Here is a 21165-nt window from a genome sequence, read left to right on the forward strand (position 1 = left end):
TTCCCCATCTCTCACCATTTCTCTCTCCCACCCAACAACAATGACATAATTACCAACAACAATAATACCTACAACGATAAAACAACAGGGCAACAATAGGGAATAAGTAAACATTTTTAAAAATCTAAAAATAATAATACTAAAAGGCCACTGAGATTTTACATTTGGAAGCCTCTTCTCAGTCTTTTTTTTAATGTAGAAGCTATGAGATTTAAACTGATTCTCTCAATCATTTATTGACCCTTTATCCTGAGATACTCTTTTGTTGGGGAAGATACTAAGGTGCATTAGACTTATCTGCATAGTAAGAGTTCCCACAGTAGTGCAGCTGTGCAGTCTGTCACCAGTAAACACTCAGTTTTGAGGCAATGTGGAATAACATAATTGTTACAAAAATCTAGATAAAAGAATGATAATCTGAACATAGCATTTGAGCAGATACTAGGTTATGAGAATAAACAGACTGTGCCTTCCTTGGGGAATTCCCCAGCCCCTGCCCCCAACCTCCTGGGGATCTAGGTATGCTTGTTCTCTAGTAAAGGGAACATTAACTAAATTTCTTAAAAAGTAATGAAAGAGAACAAACTGTAAAAAGGCAGCCAAAAAAGGCAAACATCTGTTACTGAACATGTCTCACTTGACTTCCTTTTAATGTTCTTAGGAATAAATTGTGAACTAAGGAAGGTTCAGCACTAATTAGCTTGTTTTCATCAAACAAATGCTTCAGACATGGATATTGAATATGAATGAAACTAATAGTAATAATAAGTAGACACAGAATGTGCCAGTAGACATAGAAAATATCAGCTTCCTGGGCCATGCCTATAGGCTCTGCATAGTAACATGACTGTTTATTAATATTCAATTAATTTGGATTTTCTATGATTTGTTTTATTAAATTATCCCATAGTATGTTCAGATTATGTACTCACTAAATAATGGATCAAATAGGTTCAAAATTTTCTCTTTAATTCCATACATTGAGATTAATAAATCATTAGAATGATTTACAATCCAAACACATTCAAGGCTTTACATTAATAAACTGCAACACCTATATCTTGTAATTACATTAATAAACTGCAACACCTATATCTTGTGCAGGTCCATTATACACCATTTGAAACTTTTGAGCCATACATATCTTGCAATTCAGAAAATCTGCAGTCAGTATGCATAAAGTAATGTGAATGTTCTTATTAAAAGGAATCTAAAGACCATTGTATACACCTTTTGTTGGTTTACCAGCTTTTTCTGTCAAGAGTCAAATGGATACAATTTTGATTCTATATGTCCTAAAAAATAATCCGTTGGTTTTCAAACCCAAGTTTTAGGTAAAATATCATAGAGACATAGTAGTAATATTGAAGCTAGTTAGAGGTGGTAGTAATAGGTCAAGGTGACTGTGAAAGATAAGTAGAGGGGGGCGGGTGGTGGCACACCTGGTTGAGCCCACATGTTACAATGTACAAGGACTTGGGTTCAAGCCCCCAGTCCTCACCTGCAGGGGGAAAGCTTCACAAGTGGTGAAGCAGTGCTGTAGGTCTCTTTCTCTCTCTCTCTCTCTTTCTCTATCTCCCCCTTCCCTCTCGATTTCTGGATTTCTGGCTGTCTATACCCAATAAATAAAGATAATAATGAGAAAAAAAATTTAAAAAGGAAGATAAGGAGGAAAAACAGAAATATTAACTATGAAAACACACATACACATATAGTAGTTCTATAACAGATATTTTTATCATTCGTGAATCTTGGTGCTACATGCAACATAATAGAATTATTATGAATTCTTCACGTTTATATTGATTCTCAATGGCAGTATCAGTCAAATGTGTTTATATAACTCCATAAGATAACAACATTCTGTGAGTTCTTGCCTAAGCCTACCTAAAAGAGCACCACTGCCTTTAGTAGAATGTATTCCAACCCGGCAGTATATTATGTAACTTTATTGTTTTTTTTTTTCTGGCCTACATAAAATAATAAAATGCTTTACAAGATTGAGAGCATTTTAGATAACAAACACAATGTTGGTACTTAAAATAATACTTGTTCCCATCAAAGTTCCACCAAGCTTCTTTAAGAGAATAGAACAAACACTACAATCATTTATTTGGAACCTGAAAACACCTAGAATTGCCAAGACCATCTTGAGGAAAAGAAACAGAAATGGAGGCATCACACTCCCAGACCTTAAACTATATTATAAAGCCATCATCATCAAAATAGCATGGTACTGGAACAAAAATAGGCACACAGACCAGTGGAACAGAATTGAAAGCCCAGAAATAAATCCCCACACCTGTGGACATCTAATCTTTGATAAGGGGGCACAAAGGATTAAATGGAAAAAGGAGGCTCTCTTCAATAAATGGTGCTGGGAAAACTGGGTTATAACATGCAGAAGAATGAAATTGAACCACTTTATCTCACCAGAAAAAAAAAAAATCAACTCCAAATGGATCAAAGACCTGGATGTTAGATCAGAAACAATCAAATACTTAGAGGAAAACATTGGTAAAACACTTTCCCACCTACACCTCAAGGACATCTTTGATGAATCAAACCCAATTGCAAGGAAGACTAAAGCAGAAACAAACCAATGGGACTACATCTAATTGAAAAGCTTCTGCACATCCAAAGAAACTATTAAACAAACAGAGAGACCCCTCACAGAATGGGAGAAGATCTTCACATGCCATACATCAGACAAGAAACTAATCACCAAAATATACAAAGAGCTCAGCAAACTTAGCACCAAAAAAAGCCAATGACCCCATCCAAAAATGGGCAGAGGATATGAACAAAACATTCGCTACAGAGGAGATCCAAAAGGCTAACAAACATATGAAAAACTGCTCTAGGTCACTGATTGTCAGAGAAATGCAAATTAAGACAACACTAAGATACCACCTCACTCCTGTAAGAATGGCATACATTAAAAAGGGCAGCAGCAACAAATGCTGGAGAGGTTGTGGGGACAGAGGAACCCTTTTACATTGCTGGTGGGAATGTAAATTGGTCCAGCCTGTGTGGAGAGCAGTCTGGAAAGCCCTCAGAAGGCTAGACATGGACCTTCCATATGATCCAGTAATTCCTCTCCTGGGGTTATACCCCAAGGACTCCATAACACCCAACCAAAAAGATGTGTGTACTCCTATGTTCATAGCAGCACAATTCATGATAGCTAAAACCTGGAAGCAACCCAGGTGCCCAACACCAGATGAGTGGCTGAGAAAGCTGTGGTATATATACACAATGGAATACTATGCAGCTATCAAGAACAATGAACCCACCTTCTCTGACCCATCTTGGACAGAGCTAGAAGGAATTATGTTAAGTGAGCTAAGTCAGAAAGATAAAGATGAGTATGGGATGATCCCACTCATCAACAGAAGTTGACTAAGAAGATCTGAAAGGGAAACTAAAAGCAGGACCTGACCAAATTGTATGTAGGGCACCAAAGTAAAAACCCAGTGGTGAGGGGTAGACATGCAGCTTCCTGGGCCAGTGGGGGGTGGGAGTGGGTGGGAGGGATGGGTCACAGTCTTTTGGTGGTGGGATAGGTGTTTATGTACACTTTTAGCAAAATGTAGACATATAAATCACTAGTTAATCAATATGAGAGGGGGAAAATCAATTGTATGTCTCAAAGTTTTTCAAAACACAAACTGAATCTTTAATATATAGGCTGTGTATTTGATATGTGGACTCTCTCAAAAGCCTAGACCAAGTAGATCAGAAGCAACCAATAGCACAGCTATATACAAGATTCTGGGTACTGTACAGCAAACCCTAACAAAAGGACTTTTCAAAGTTAACCCAATTACCAAATAATGTGATGATAACATTAACTATTGATTGTCTTTTTGAACCCTAAGACAGCAGGAACCTCACATCTCCACTATAGAGCCCCTACTTGCCCCAGTCCTGGAACCCATGGATAGGGCCCACTTTCCCGTATGCCTCTCCCAATCCATATCAAATAATATTGCATCCGCCGATCACAACCTAACCAATGCAACGATTGCCACCTCAACATGCTTCACTTCAGACTGTGTCCAGAGACTTCACGTGTGGAATGACAACCTTTCAGCTTCATTACTCGGTCACCAGGTTCCAGATGCCATCAGGATGCTGGCCAGGCTTCCCTGGATTGAAGACCCCACCAATGTGTCCTGGAGCTCAGCTTCCCCAGAGACCCACCCTACTAGGGAAAGAGAGAGGCAGACTGGGAGTATGGACCGACCAGTCAACACCCATGTTCAGCGGGGAAGCAATTACAGAAGCCAGACCTTCTACTTTCTGCAACCCACAATGACCCCGGGTCCATGCTCCCAGAGGGCTAGAGAATGGGAAAGCTATCAGGGGAGGGGGTGGGATATGGAGATTGGGTGGTGGGAATTGTGTGGAGTTGTACCCCTCCTACCCTATGGTTTTGTTAATTAATCCTTTCTTAAATTAAAAAAACAAAAATAAAAAATGCAAAAAAAATACTACTTGTTATAAAGCAAAAGTTCAGAAGATATCTGCTGAATAAATGAGTATCTCATTGTTGATATTTCTTCTATCAGAAAGAGTAGACCTGAGGTTGCAAATATGTGAGAAAGCATAGTAACGATAGTGTAAGAAAAATACTGGGGATGATTCATACATCCTTCTAGGTTTCTTTTTTTATTTCCCCAAAGAGTGGTACAATCCTTAGTTCTCTCTTTTTTTTTTCTCTAGAGCTAGCATTCATTCTCATTTTGTAAGTTATTTTGTTGGCTCTTCTGTTTCTTCCTTCTAAATTTATCCAACACTCTTAGAACTGCTTTTAGACTACAGGCAGGGCTTGCTTCACTAGCCCACTGGGAAGGACCAAATCCATTCCAGGAACACCAAGGGAAACTTCAAATTTCAGGTTGTGAAACCTAGTTAGTCATAATCAGAAGGTAATTCCATTGTTGTATTAGGATGAAACAATTATTAGATATTGGAGAGTCTTAATCAGTGATGAAATGCAATTCACAATTCTGTTATAGTGGTTGGTTCCTGATCTGATTCAAGTTTTATCCATTAAACAAACACAAAGGATATTTAAAATATATATATTTATTTATTTATTTTCCCTTTTGTTGTCCTTATTTTTTTATTGTTGTAGTTATTATTATTGTTGATGAAGTCGTCGCTGTTGGATAGGACAGAAAGAAATGGAGAGAGGAGGGAAGACAAAGAAGGGGAGAGAAAGATAGACACCTGCAGACCTGCTTCACCGCTTGTGAAGTGACTCCTCTGCAGGTGGGGAGCCGGGGCTCCAACTGGGATCCTTATGTCAGTCCTTGGAGTTTGCGCCACGTGCTCTTAACCCTCTGTGTTACTGCCCGCCTCCCACAAAGGATAATTTTTAGCTTTTAATTATTTTCCTTCTTTGTATTATTTTCCTCTACCTCTTACCATGTTTATGACCAACTCATAAATTCCATTTTATATTTTCCTTTTGCCACAGGTTTATCACTAGTGCTTGGAACCTGCCTGACTTCACCACGCCACAACTTCTCCCCATTTATTTTGATAGAGGTTAAGAGACAAAAGGAGAGAGAGAAAGCACGCACAGGGGAGACAGCTGTGTCACTGCTCCATCACTCGTGGTCTTTCCAAATCACTGGCTTTCCAAAAGATCTGAGTAGATGATTTTTGAAAAAAGAGAGATTGGACTTTCAGAAAAGTGATGAAAAACAGAAAAAAATATGCCCTAACTTTCCCTACAACCAAATACATGGCCCACAGACATATGATGAAGTGTTTCCTTATCACTAGAGAACTGCAAAATAAAACTACATTGAAATCCCACCTCATACCTATGAGAGTGGCCTACATCAATAAAATGGGAAATACCAAGTGTTGATTGGGATGTGAAGAAAAAGGAACTCTGTTACACTGATAGTGGAGATGCAAACTGTGCAGTCTCTGTGGAAAATAGCAGAGTCTTCAAACAAATAAAAATGGAAATACATTGTGATTCAACAATACCACTCTTAGGCATATATCCAGAGGACATGAAAACACCAATTTGAAGGGATTTTTGTACCCATATGTTCATAACTGCACTGTTCATAACAAATAAAATATATAGAAACAACATAAATACCTATTGATGGGGGGATGGGAGATAGTGCAGTGGGTTAAATGCACATGGTATAAAGTGCAAAGACTGGCATAAGGATCACGGTTCAGGTTCAAGCCCCGGGCTCCCCACCTGTAGGGCGGTTGCTTCACAGGTGGTGCAGCAGGTCTACAGGTGTCTATCTTTCTCTCTTCCTCTCTGTCTCCCCTTCTCTCCATTTCTCTCTGTCCTATCCAATAATAATAACATCAATAACAAAAATAATAATAACCACAGCTATGATAAAACAACAAGTACAACAAAAGGAAACAAAAATAACCTTCAGGAGCAGTGCATTCATGGTGCAGGCACTGAGCCAAAGCAGTAACCCTGGAGGCAAATAAGTAAATAAATCTATTGATGGACAGCTGGATAAGGAAATTTTGGGGTTTATACTCAATGGAATACAACTATGAGATTATAAAAGTTGTTATTGTGTCATTTGGGATAAAATGGATAGAACTGAAGGTTATTATGCTTAGTGAACTAGTTAAGGAGTGATAGACAACTGCTGCATGGTTTTGCTCATATGTAGAATATAGAGACTTGACACACATGATTTTTTGCAAAAAAAACAAAAAAGTAGATAAACTGCAAACTGATGCTAAGGCTTTGCTAGAACTGGAGTGGGGAGAGCTGGAGAATTTTGGTGGTAGATACGATGTATAATTATACCCTTAAAATGCTATGATGTTCTGGATTACTATTAATATAACCAATAACTTTTGATTAATAATTTACACAAAAACCAAAATGGGTCTTTTTTTTTTTGTCAGTTCGGTGTGGTACTGTAGGTAATGTGAATTGAGACCTTGGTTTGTTGTGTCATCCAAACTCTCTAGGTGCTAACAGTTTTTTTCTCCCCAGTGAAAGTCACAGGCTCTATGCATTCTCAGAGGTTCTGCAGTTCAGTAATGCAGAGAGACTGATTAGTGAAAGAAATCTCAGTATTACATGTTTTATGCCTTCTGTTTCTGCATGTGTACAAATTACTGATATTTTTTCTGTTAGAACTATTTCTTTTTGAATTGTAATTTTTTGTTGTTGCAAATGATTCAATGCTGTTGGATTATTAAAGGATAAATAATTTTTATTATAAAAATCAAAATTTTTTTATTAATTATTAGTGATTTAATAATGATGAACAAGATTATAAGGTAGCAGGGGTACAATTCCACACAGTCCCTGTCACCAAAGTTCTATGCCCTGTACCCTTCATTGGAAGCTTCCCGATTCTTTATCTTTCTCTGGGAGTATGGACCTGAATTCCTTATGGGGTACAGAATATGGAAGGTCTAGCTTCTGTAATTGCATCTCCACTGAACATGGATATTGGCAGGTAGATCTATATCCCTAGCCTTTTTCTATCTTTGCCCAGTCGGGTAGGGTTCTGGAGAGGAGTGGTTCCTGGACATATTGGTGGGGTCGTCTGCTTAGAGAGGTCAGGATGGAATCACGGTAGCAGCTACAACTTGGTGGCTGAAAGGTGGTTAGATATAAAGAAAAATGTTTACTAAACAGGGATCCAAAGGTATGGATAAAGCAAATAAAACTATAGGTTTTCATGTGGGAAAAAATCTAGGAAGTCTATTTTAAGTATCTTCCATGTGACCCATGACTTTTGTAATTTTTGTCTGAACCTGATAGCTAACAGGTGAACTAGAAGTATTGTCTGGGAAGATGGTGCCAGAGTTGAGAACAGGACTAGAAAGCTGGATTAAGGCAGAGAGTAACTCCTAAATATGAGGATAGTATATAAATATCATTAACTGTTAACCCTACTGATCTGACCTAAGGCCCATGTAACTTCTGAGTCCCTGTCAATCTAAGCTTGCAGTCCATGGTCACAGCTAGGAACATTCTAAGATGCACTCATTTCAGGGCCAGTTTTCCTTGAGTGGCATAGTAGGCAGTTCCTGCCATTCCTGCTCTACAATGAGGGCAAGGCCATGGGGAGGCTCACCAGAGGACTTGTGATGATGTTCCTGGTGGAAATGACCAGTGTAGGTGGAGAAAGGGATCTAACAGAGCTTTAGGCCCATCTTATGTATATGAAAATCCATGGATTCCCTGACTAGAGACCCAGATGATGGGGTGGTCTGTTATTAATCAAACGACCATCATTAAAGTCTGTCAGTCTCTTGCCCTTATCCAGTTTTTATTTTATCTGATGAGATTAGACTTAAAGTGATTGAGAGAAGTGAAGAAGGGGGTAGGAGAGGATGTTGTCTAGGCCTAAGTAGTAAATATTTGATTATGTACTTTATAGTGTCTTTTTTTAGGTCTTTCTACTGGCTTGCTAAACTTACTGAGTCTAAGTTACTCAAAGGAGACTATTAAACACTTTTACTTAGAGGTATATATATATATTTTTTTCCCTAACTTATGGATATATATGCACATGTACCCTGTTCCTTAGGTCTCTGTCTATATCTAAGTCTATAACTTTGTTAGGGAATGCACTATTCAGAATAGAATTAGGGGGTCCCATGTGTTAGGAAAGGTCTCAGCACTTTATTGGAATTGGAGGGCTGTCATCTCAGGTTTGGCATCTCTGGATATGGTCTGAAGTAAAACGTAGTATGGTGACACTGGCTGCATTGATTCAGTTGAGGTTAGCAGAGTCAGTATATGATATGGATTGAGATGGGGGGGCAAAATCACAGAGTTTTGAGGACTGGAAGGAATACATATTTTAAAGAGAATGAGGAAGCTTCTTTGCTGTTTTAGAGTTTAAGAAGGCAATAAATAATTATTATTATAACCCACTTATTTGGGAGCTTGGTATACTTTGAAAATCCCATGGTTAGGATTTACTGTATCATACAAGACTTCACCATGACTTATGCCATTTAATGATATTTACAAACAACTATAGATACTGACAGGACTGGTTGATCAGAAGATCTACCTGGTCTAAGATTATAGGTGATTTAGTATTTCAAAGAAAAAGTTATTATTAGAAATTCTTTAATAACTTAAGCCCAGTGTCCAAATTCATTCAGTTTACAAATTTGAAACATTAAGTGCTTGGACTAGAGAAATATGTACTCAGAACTGAAATCTATGCATTTAAAGAACTCATGACATTTCCCTTGTCATATTTGAGATATCACTTCACCCTTGTGAGAATGTAATGCATTAGAAATGACAGCAACAACAAGTGCTGGAGAAGTTGTGGTCACAAAAGAATCCTTCTGGACTGCTGGTGGGAACGTAAATTGGCCCAAACCCTGTGGAGAGCAATCTGGAGAAATTTCACAAGGCTAGAAATGGACCTCCCTTATGGCCCAGAAATTCCTTTCCTAAGGATATATTCTATGAATCAAACACAACCATCCAAAAAATATGTGTATGCCTATGTGCGTAACAGTATAATTTGTAATAACCACAACCTAGAGGCAACCCAGGTGTCCAACAACAGATGAGTAGCTCAGAAAATTATGGTATATATACACAATGGGATACTATTCAGCTATTAAGAATTATTAAGTCACCTTCTTCACCCCATCTTCTATGGAGCTTGAAGGCATCATGTTAAGTGAGATAAGTCAGAAGTAGAAGGATGAATATGGGATGATCCAACTCATAAACAGAAGTAGAGAAAGAAGAACAGAAGGGGAAATACAAAGCAGAATTTTGACTGGGTTTTGGAGTATTGCACCAAAGTAAAAGACTCTAGAGGTTGGGAGGAGGGTAGGTTTTTTCAGTTCCACTGTAGGGGGTAGGGTAGTGACACTGGACTTTGGTGGTGGGAATGATGTTAATCTATACTTATATTAACTTATAGAATTATTTATTAAAGTAATAGTAGCAGCAGTGTATGGAGTGCAGCTAACTGCTATTTCACACAAGGTGCTAGTGATGTGATTGACTTCTCAGGAAACACGTGTTAATATTCAAGACTGGCAGAAAAAAATCTTTTCTTCACATGCTTTCATGTTTAATTTGTAATTTATATATATATATATATATGTGCTATTAGTTATCTTTTATCATCACAGTTACTTATTTTAAACAAACCTTTTATTTTATCTTTAATGATATGTTTATATATGCCTCTGATAGATCACAAAGCTGTTTAAAACCATTAAATTTTCTTGTTACTTTGGAAATACACTTTAGGGGGGCCAGGCGGTAGCACAGCAGTTTAAGCGCACATGGCGCAAAGTGCAAGGATGGGTGTAGGGATCCCGGTTCGAGCCCCCGGTTCCCCACCTGCAGGGGGGTCACTTCACAAGCGGTGAAGCGGGTCTGCAGGTGTCTATCTTTCTCTCCCCTTCTCTGTCTTCCCCTCCTCTCTCCATTTCTCTCTGTCCTATCCAACAATGACAACAATAACAATAACCACCACAACAACGATAGACAACAACAGCAACAAAAGGAGAAAAATGGCCTCTAGGAACAGTGGATTCCTAGTGCAGGCACCGAGCCCCAGCAATAACCCTGGAGGCGCACCAAAAAAAGAAAATAAATAAAAGGAAATACTCTTTAGCCACATTTGCTTAAATATCAGAATGTAATGTGTCAATTATAGATTAACTTTATATAGAAAACATATTCTAGAATTTCACACTTATAGTATTCATGTAGACATATAACCTGCATATGTAAAAAGCTACCTTTTAAATTATTGTTCTAATAAAATGATGAAAAATAATCATGCCTTGTATTAATATGCAGAATGAAAGACTTTGTTCCATATTTTATCTATGGTTTTCAGTACAATAATTTCCTCACTAGACTGAAAAAAGTCATCAACATTTTTAAAGGGTAATAATTTCATATGAGATTTGCAAAGAAGAGGTGAATTGATTTTTCTGAGAAGCATGGGGTGTATTAATATCCAGTAGGGTATTAGTCATTTCTAAAAACAATCTTTATGTATGTGTAATGATATTGTGTAAGTTATTAGACATAACCATGGTACCAGTTAAACTTGAGGATTTGGGAAAATATTTGGAGGAAAGATGTCTGAAATTTGTTTGGAAAAATTAACATAAATCAAATTTTTGAAAAATTTGGTAAGTTCTAATACGTTTTAAGTATTTAGGTATTTTACTTAAAATGCATTGTAATGAGAGACTAGGAGCTTAAAGAAGTTGCAAGAAGTAGGTAGTAGTTGTGGAAATATGAAAGAAATTTTGAGAGAAAAATATTTTTAAAATTTGTAATTTTTGCATTTGGTAAGTTAGAATAAATTAAATTTGAATATGTAATACAGAATGTAAGAAGCTAAGATTTGGGGAAAATCTACAGACTTATAAAAGAAGAAGGACTATTAGTGACAGCAAAAACAAAGGCTAGCATTTCTGATTTGGCTAACTGGGAACAAAGAGACACAGGTAGTTTGTAAAGGTAATGAAGTTGCGAAAGGGTAACTGGAGAAAAAAATCAGAGAACATCTTAGTAAGAAAGACCTTTAGGGATATTTGTTTGAAACAATCATACTTATTAGCATGGAAATTTGACACTTTTCTTCATGCCAAATACATGATTCAGTTAGTTTGATCAAGAAGAAGAGCAGTTAAAAAATAAATTTGGGGAGTCGGGCGGTAGCGCAGCTGGTTAAGCACAGGTGGCGCAAAGCACAAGGACTGGCTTAAGGATCTTAGTTCGAGCCCCTGGGTCCCCACCTGCAGGGGAGTCGCTTCACAGGCGGTGGGTGAAGCAGGTCTGCAGGTGTCTATCTTTCTCTCCCAGTCTCTTCTTCCCCTCTTCTCTCCATTTCTCTCTGTCCTATCCAACAATGATGACATCAACTACAACAATAAAACAATAAGGGCAACAAAAGGGAATAGATATTAAAAAATATTAAAAAAATAAATTTGTAAAAATACATAGTACTGTATAAGGACAGTGTGTTTGAAGCTAAGCACATTAGTTTTACTGTCTTTCTCATTAGAAAATATGGAATATTTATGTTAAATTTAGTTTTTGAACCATTAGTATATTTGTAGTCATGAATATGTGTCATTCAATATCTTGGAAACTTTCAAACTTCTGCAGTATGCTATTATATGTTGTACATCTATTAAAGATGTGCAGCATGTTTTGGGGATAATTGTTAGCTTTGAAAGAGAAGTTATGATGAGAGGTTTATAAAGGTAACAAGTACTTAAACAGTGATGCAAGACAGTTCACAAGGTTACTGTTGCATTCAATTTTCCATCTTAATAAATGAGTTGCAGGAAATGCAAATGAGTGTATCCTAGTTAAATGCATGTAGAGTAGTAAAAGAGCAACACATGATGTTAAACAACCACTCTGTATCTTAGTACTGAATATTTCTTCAGGGTAAACCCAACTTTCTTCCACATATCATCGTTACATATTCTGGTCTTTTATTTTTTTAATTTTTATTTACAAATTGGAAATATTAAGAAAACCATAGGATAAGAGGGGTATAGTTCCACACAGTTCCCAATACCTGAATGTCATATCCCACACCTTCCCTTGATAGCTTTCCTATTCTTTATCCTTTTGTGAGTATGGACCTAGGTTCATAGGGAGTGTAGAAGGTGGAAGGTCTGGCTTCTGTAATTGCTTCCTCAATGAACATGGGCATTGGCAGGCCCATCCATACTCCCAACCTGTCTCTCTCTTTCCCTAGTGGGGCAGGGATCTGGGGAGGCGGGGCTTCAGGACACTGGTCAGGTTCTCTGCCCAGGGAAGTGAGGTTGGCATCATGGTATCATCTGGAACCTGGTGGCTGACAAAAAGTTAAGATGTAAAGCAGAAAAAAATTGTTGAGTAATCATGAACCTAAAGACAAGAATATTGCAGATGAAGATTTGGGGTCTCCATTTTGGAAAAAACCTAGTAGATCTATTTTAGGTATATTCCAAGGAGCCCATTACTTTACTAGTTTTTGCTTGAGCCTGACATCTAATATGCAGGTGGACCCAAATTATTGTCTGGGGAGATGGTGTCATAGTTGGAAAAAGGACTAGAAAGCTGGATCAGGGCAGAGAGTGAGAAGTATAAACATATTTTTATGTGAGAAGTATAAACATATTTTTAACAGTATCATTAACATATTATTTATCTGTATTTCTTCTTTTTTGTCTCTAGGGTTAGCTGGGCTCTGTGCCTGTACTGAAAATCTGCCGCTTGTGGTGGTCATTTTTTTCCCTCCCCCTCTTTTCTCCCATTTTATTCGATAGGACAGAGAGAAACTGGGGGGAGGGGAAGAGAGGGAGAGAGAACAATAGACACGTGCAGACCTGCTTCACCACTTGTGAAGCATCTCCCCTGCAGGTGGGCAGCGGGGGGTCCAACAAGGATCCTCCTGCTGGTCCTTGCGTATAGCACTATGTGTGCTTAACTGGGTGTGCCACCACCCAGCCCCCAGCACACTATTTATCAACAGGTAAGAATTTAAAAAATATTTTTATTTATTTTTGGATAGAGACAGAGAAATTGACAAGGAAGGGGGGGATAGAGAAGAGTCAGAGAGACATCTGCAACCCTGCTTCACCACTAGTGAAGCTTCTCCCTGCAGGTGGGGACCAGGGTCTTAAACTTGAGACCTTGTACATTGTAGTGTGTGCCACCGCTTGGCCCCTACAGGTAAGATTTTTTTTTTTTTTTTTTTTTTTTTTACCAGAGCACTGCTCAGCTCTGGCTTATGGCGGTGGGTGTGGGGGATTGAACCTGAGACTTGAGAGCCTCAGGCATGAAAGTCTCTTTGCATAACCATTATGCTATACTCCTACTCAGGTAAGATTCTTAGTACTGTGATATTTAGGAATTTGAGAACCAAGTCTGTGTGACACATTAAGTGGTATTAGAAGATATTTGAGTTTATTTAAACCTATTTTTTCATCAACTTCATTTGTTTTTATATGTATTGTTTATAAGCTGCCCTAAATTCCTCTCATAAGACAGAGGATACAGAAGTAGAGTAACTTAAAGAACTTTTCACCTATAATAGATTTGTGTGACTATTTGTTCACTGAAATGATGAAAAGGAATTGTATTTGTAGGTGCCAAAAGATACTGGAATAGGTTCAGTGGCCGTACTCCCCTAACTGCAGTTACGTGTTTATGTTACTTTTAAGTCTAAGTATATCATATAATGAAATGTTTCTACCTTTGATAATGTGACTGAACATTAATGAAATTAAAGATTTAGATAGAGTTTTTCTACTTGTGTCAACTCTTCTTATCTTATTCTAGAAAAGCATTCTAAAAAAGAAACTGCCTATCAAGCAAGAACAGAAACCACATCAAAGGTATATAAATATATATATATTTAGAAAATTCTAAATTTAATGTGCTTGTTTTTTGTTATCCATGAAATCACTTGTATTAAGTATCTATGTTGAAAGAAGTATCAGTTGTTAAAAGCTCAAGTCTTCAAGATAATTTCTTTAGTTACCATTTAGATTCATCAAGGAGAGACATTAACTTAAAATAATTTTACTTATTATTGGATAGAGACATAAAGAGATTGAGAGGGAAGGGAAGGTAGAGAGGGAGAGAGATAGACACCTGCAGCTCTACTTCACCACTTGTGAAGCTTTTGGCCTGTAGGTGGGGTCCAGTGGTTTAAACCTGGGTCCTTGCGCACTTCAGTGAGGGTGCTTAACCAGGTGTGCCACCACCTGGACGTGGTATTAACTTTTTAAGTGCATTAATGGTCATTAAGCAGAAAGATTGAAGCTTACTTTATAGTAGCCAGGCAAAGTGGTGTAAATGGTGATTCAACATGTTTCAGCTGTTTTGTTTATTAGAAATTTGAACTACTGACTGGGGAAGATAGCATAATGGGTATAGAAAATGACTTCCACGCCAGAGATTCTGCGCTCCCCAGTTCAGTCCCCAGCACAACCATAAGTTAGTACTGTACAGTGCTCTGGTAAAATAACAAATGAACAAACAACTGCAATTTGTTGTGGTAAACAAGGATTTTAAAAATAATATTCTATGAAAAGTTCTTAGATTCTTTTTCTAGTTTATGTATCAAACTTATTGATTAACTTTCGTGAAAACCACTGGTTATGTGAAGATATATTATTTTTATAAATATTAAATCACTAATAGTAAAACACACATAAAAATAAATAAATGGGAGGGGGAGATTGTCAGCATACCAGTTAAGCACACACAGTGCAATGTGCAAGGACTGGCACAAGGATCCCAGGTTGAGCCCCCCTCCCCTCGGCTCCCCATCTGCAGGAGGATGATCGCTTCTCACGTAGTGAAGCAGGTCTGCAGGTGTCTGTCTTTCTCTCTGTCTTCCCTTCCTCTCTCAATTTCTCTCTGTCACATCCAACAACAAAAGCGACAGCAGCTACAACAGAGGAAAACGATGGCCTCCAGGAGCAGTGGATTTGTAGTGTAGGCACCAAACCTCAGCAATAACCCTGAAGGCAAAAAAAAAAAAGGAACAAAAATAAATAAACAAAAAAATTATGGAAAGGTTAGTGGTGAAAGGTCTGAAAATGACATATGTGCACTTTCCTTTCTCTTTCTTTCTCCTTCCTTCCTTCCTTCCTTCCTTCCTTCCTTCCTTCCTTCCTCCCTCCCTCCCTCCCTCCCTCCCTCCCTCCCTCCCTCCCTCCCTCCCTTCTTTCTTTCTTTCTTTCTTTCTTTCTTTCTTTCTTTCTTTCTTTCTTTCTTTCTTTCTTTCTTTCCTCCAGGGTTATCACTGGGACTTGGTGCTGGGGCTACTAAAAATCCACTACTCCTGGTGACAATTTTTTCCCCATTTTAAGTACAGAGAGAAACTGAGACAGGAGGCGGAGATAATAAGAGATAAACACCTGCAGACCTGCTTCACTACTTGTAAACTATCCCCCTGAAGGTGGGGAGCCAGGGGTTGAATTGGGTTCTTTGTATGGGTCTTTGCACTTAGTATGATTATGAGTTTAACCAGGTTCACCACCTCCCAGCCGTCTTAAAAATGTTTTTTATACCTTCAGAATACATTCATTCATTGAGTCACCAAATATTGTTTTATTATTCACTAGGTGCAGAGCATGGGGCCAGAAACTAAAGATGAAAATTCAAATAAATATATGAAGTTTGAGATATATTTCTTTTTCAGAAGCAATTAAATTGGAGGTGTATCCCACCAGCAAATATTGCCATAAGTGTTATTCACATTGCCTTCTTTACCCTGACATGTTTTTCATTTTTCCTCAATTATTCAAACTACGTAATTCTACTAGGTTACTAAACCCTTTTCTACAGCCTCAAAATTTGGATAGCTAGAAAATGCTATCAATGTTGCTTGCCCAAGGTACTACCAGAACAGTGTGAAAACCTAGTCTCAACTGACAGTGATTATGATTATTTACCATCCTCACATTTTCTATTTCATGTGACTACTCATGTTTTACAAATATATTAACATGAATTATACTAGGTAGTATTTATATGTTTGATAATAAGATGTGGCCCTGTAGCTACTTGAGTGCTACATAAAGTATAGTAAACAGTTTTATTAATTCTTTAAATTTTGTAAAAGTACTTTAATTCCAAATCACTAAGGTTTAAGTAGTGTGAAATTGCATCCTATATGGTGAATGTAGGTCAACAGTACAAATATATATCCAAATTAAGATTGGGTATTATTTGAAAGCTAACCTCATGACAAGTTAAGTAAAAGCAATAAGTATATATGTTTATTATGCACTTGAATTTTTACTAGATTTTTTTGTTTAATTTCCATTAAACAAAAAATGATATATTAAATAAACCACGATGATATATTATCTCCATCTTACTGGTAAGAAACAAGTTGAATAGGGTCCTTGTGCAGGTCTTTGAGCTTCATACTGTGTGCACTTAACCCAGTATGCCACCACCTGAATCCCTCCCTTTAAGATGTTTATGCTTATGCATACCCTTGAGATGTTTATACTTGACATTACTGTGTGCACATATACCTAATAAAATAGAGGAACAGAGCAGTCCAAGAAAGAGATCTTTCAGAGACATTTAGCGGAACCATTGAGCAAAACATTGTGAGATAAACTCTGTGCTGATACTCCATACCCTTCCTTTCTCTCACTGGTCATGGTGTAGTGGAGTTTATTTCTCAACCCTGATATGTGAATAAACCCTGCTCCCTATTATTATTCAGATATTCCCTGAGTGGTTTATCTATAGTCTCATACACGTTTGGAATAAAAACCCTAGCCATTTCAATCTATCATATTTCAAGTTTCCCCCCCCCCCAGTTCCTTAGAATTAAATTATGTAGATAAAAATGTTTAAAGAAAACTCCCTGAAAATACATCCTAGATTACCTTGGCCATAAAGCTAGAATCAATTAAATTTGAACAAAGCCAGTATTGTCTTTATGTTTTTGCATTTCTATTATGTTAAATTATCATTGCAGTTTAATTCATGATACATACTGATTCTCCAAAATGTTTATCTGCGCTAAGGGGTAAAGAATAATTGTGTTTTTGAGCTGAATTTGCAATTAAGATATCTCTGTTTTGTTTTGAGAAAAAGCTAGTGGAAAATAGAAACCAAAAAGCAGTAGCAGTCATCCAAACCTCATTTTCCTGTGGATATGACATTATGGTTTGAGAATGTCTTCAGAACAAAGTCTGCATTTTCTGTGAAAAACTGAAGTTGTAGAAACAAGGAAAATAAAAACCTCCCAGCCCATTTTACATTGTTCATTTTGAATGGGTGCTGTTACAGTATATACATTTAGAAACTTGAATATCGTTTAGTTAGAGATTTTTATGGAATGGAAGCAGTCACAAATAGGAAGGACTTGCTTTTATTATGGGTAGACATAGGCTAGAATTTTGAAGATAGGAATGTACAGAGAAGTATAAAAAACACATACAAAACACATATTATTCAGATAGTTAAACTATTTCAAAAATTTGCCTAATTTAAAGTGGTATTATCTTTTACTTCAGGATTATTTCATCTTATTTTTAAAGTCCCAGTAAGTATGCTCTGATTATTTAAGTGAACAAATTTTGCCAGCATGGAATACTAAACTATTGGGAAGATTTAGATATGGAGTACTAAAATAACATTGGGATACAAGTATGAATATTATGGAAATGCATTACATCTCTGTTGTTAAAAGTCTGTATCACCCATGCTGAATTTAATGCATTGTTTTCAAACTAAACAGACCTCATATGGGGGATTAAAGCAGGCCACAGACTTGCTTCACTTATTACCCATATACCCATGTTGCTTTGAAATCCAGCATTCAAAGCACGAGAGCATCACATGTTTCTACTTTAAGGCTGCACATTCAGGAAACGAAAGCCCTTGACACAGCTTGGTAGCAGAGGATCCAAATCAGGGTAAATTGTGTAAATTAGAACTAAATTGCAAAGCATTTGGACAAAGCAGGCATGCTAGTCTAATCAGGAAAGCAGTGATATTTGCTTTTTGATATTGCAGGTTGGATGAGAAATGGGGGAGGGAGGGAGGCATCACAAATCAATTTTTATATATTTTTGAACTTGGCAACCTGGACTGGTTTTGTCACATGTTTGCAGCTTAAAAACTATTTGGCTTTCAAAACAGCCCAAATAAGTATCCTTTAATCACTTTCAACCTATGAACAGATGGGCAAACAGTGCTTTTATAAATGGAGCATACAAAATACTTCAATATCAGCCAAAACTAATTAGTAGCAATATCTGAACCAAACTCTAAAACTGATTTAGTGTTTAATATATATTATCATATACGCATTAGCAGTTGAAAGGAAATTCCCTATTACAATATTTGCCAAGCTTAGTGTCTAATGTTCAGAAAAGATTAACTTACTAATTAACTAAGTGTATCTTTTCTATTTGCCTAATAATTTCTTCACTCACTAAAAACTGTATGATTAGTTACCTTGACCATAGATTTGTCACCTTGATCATAGATTTGTCAAACTTTAAGTGAATGTGTTAAATTTAGATATTAAGGTAGAGCTTACATTTATCATGTTGAAATAACCAGGTTTGAGCCCTCAGCACCACATGATGGTACCTTGATCGGCCCCCAAGGAACAGTTCCATTGTATCTCCCATCTACCTACCTACCTACCTACCTACCTACCTACCTACCTACCTACCTACCTACCTACCTACCTACCTACCTATCAGTCTGTCTGTCTGTCTGTCTGTCTGTCTGTCTGTCTGTCTGTCTACCTATCTACCTCTAAGTCTATTTCTCTCTTTCATTCTTTTTTTTTTTTTTTAACTCCAGGGTTATCATTGGGGCTTGGTGCCTGCACTTCGAATTTACTGCTCCAGGGGCTATCTTTTTTTTCACTGTTGTTGCTGCTGCTGTTGTTGGAAAGGACAGACATTGAGAGAGGAGAGGAAGACAAAAAAGGGGAGAGAAAGATACCTGCAGACCTGCTTTACCACTAGTGAAGCAACCCTTCTGCAGGTGGGGAGCCATGGGGGGGGCACAAATGGAGATCCTTGTGCTAGTTCTTGTGCTTCCAACAATGTATGCATAACCCAGTCCCTCACACTTTGTATCCTTTAAAAAAATTATTTATTTATTTATTGCCTTCAGGGTTATTGCTGGGACTTAGTGCCTGCACCACAAATTCACTGCTCCTGGAGGATTTTTTTAATTTAATATTTTATTTATAAAAAGGAAACATTGACTAAATCATAGGATAAGAGGGGTACAACTCCACACAATTCCCACCACCAGAACTCTGTATCCTATCCCCTCCCCTGATAGCTTTCCTATTCTTTACCCCTCTGGGAGTATGGACCCAAGGTCATTGTGGGATGCATAAGGTGGAAGGTCTGGCTTCTGTAATTGCTTATCCTTCTTAGAGGGAAAAACAGGGTCTCCTGGTGAAATTACACAGGAGTGAAACCCCGTGGATCAACGCCGATGTTCGGCGGGGAACCAGACCCCTACCACATTGAAAGAAGCTTTGATGTTGTAGCATCTGTCTGTCTGTCTGTTAAAAAAGATGTATCCTATTTTACTTCTCCAAGTTTCACTTAAAATATGTACAATGACATCAAGATCCCCCTCTCTTTAATATCTTTAATTTTCCAATATTCTATCCCATGAAGTGACCTTTTTTCAGGCAAGAATCACTTAGTAGACTAATACTAGGTTGCTTATGTAGGACTTATGTAACAGATTATATATATGTATATATAAAATTAATTAATTATATATAATTAATAAAATTAATATTAATTAATATTAAAATTAATATATATATAATTATATAATTAATTATATATAATTAATTAATTATATATGTATATATAATTAATTTATGTATGTATATATAATTAATTTGTATATATATAAAATTAATTATATATATGTATATATATTAAATTAATTTACAGCATTTTAATTAGAATCAATTTTTCTACCAGTATGTAAGTTAACAATCTAGTCTGTATTAATTTCTATGCCAAATATACCATATTCAAATTTATTTAGCTAGATGTGATAGTCATTATTAATGATCATGAACTCACATTTTATCTTAAAATGATGGTCACAAAATCCTACATAAGCAAACTATTAGTTTTATTAAGCACACTTAATTAATATTAGTCTATTAAGCATACTTTTTGTGCTTTAGCAAATTTCAGTTGTGACTACTTGGGCATTAAATGGACACTCACTATGAAAGCATCTTGATCTTGAGCCAGTTTCTATTCTGGTGGGCACAAAATTATCATATGAACTTTACTAGTGTTTAAATGGCATATAGTGCAGGGCATATCTCAAGCTTCAAGACAAACTAAAAGAAATAAACACAAGAAAAACAACTGACATTTCCTGTGATTTAGTACCTTTTCACTAATAGTGACTAGATGCATGGTCAAATAATATAAATCTGACTTTCAACATTTGCATCACCAATTGGAGAGAAACTATGGGCATGAACTAAAGACTCAGCAAACCTAACTTAATGCAAAATAATTCCATTTGAAACTGCTTTGCCAGGTGTGGTCTCTTTGATAGAGTAGATAATCACAGCCTTGGGTGTATGATATACTATTGACTTAATTTTTTAAAAAGGAGCTAATTTA

The 21165-nt window shown here is 36.9% G+C and overlaps 1 protein-coding gene across 2 annotated transcripts in view; it reads left to right on the forward strand.

Annotated features, from left to right (window-relative positions):
• IQCM (IQ motif containing M) overlaps positions 1-21165 on the forward strand; it is a 322044-nt gene that overhangs the window by 127022 nt on the left and 173857 nt on the right. For both annotated transcript variants that reach the window (XM_060178975.1, XM_060178973.1), the window contains exon 8: positions 14327-14382. In XM_060178975.1, the coding sequence (XP_060034958.1) occupies positions 14327-14382 (56 nt within the window). The remainder of the gene's footprint in view (positions 1-14326; positions 14383-21165) is intronic.

Source organism: Erinaceus europaeus, chromosome 19 (assembly GCF_950295315.1).
Source record: "Erinaceus europaeus chromosome 19, mEriEur2.1, whole genome shotgun sequence".
NCBI lineage: Eukaryota > Metazoa > Chordata > Mammalia > Eulipotyphla > Erinaceidae > Erinaceus > Erinaceus europaeus.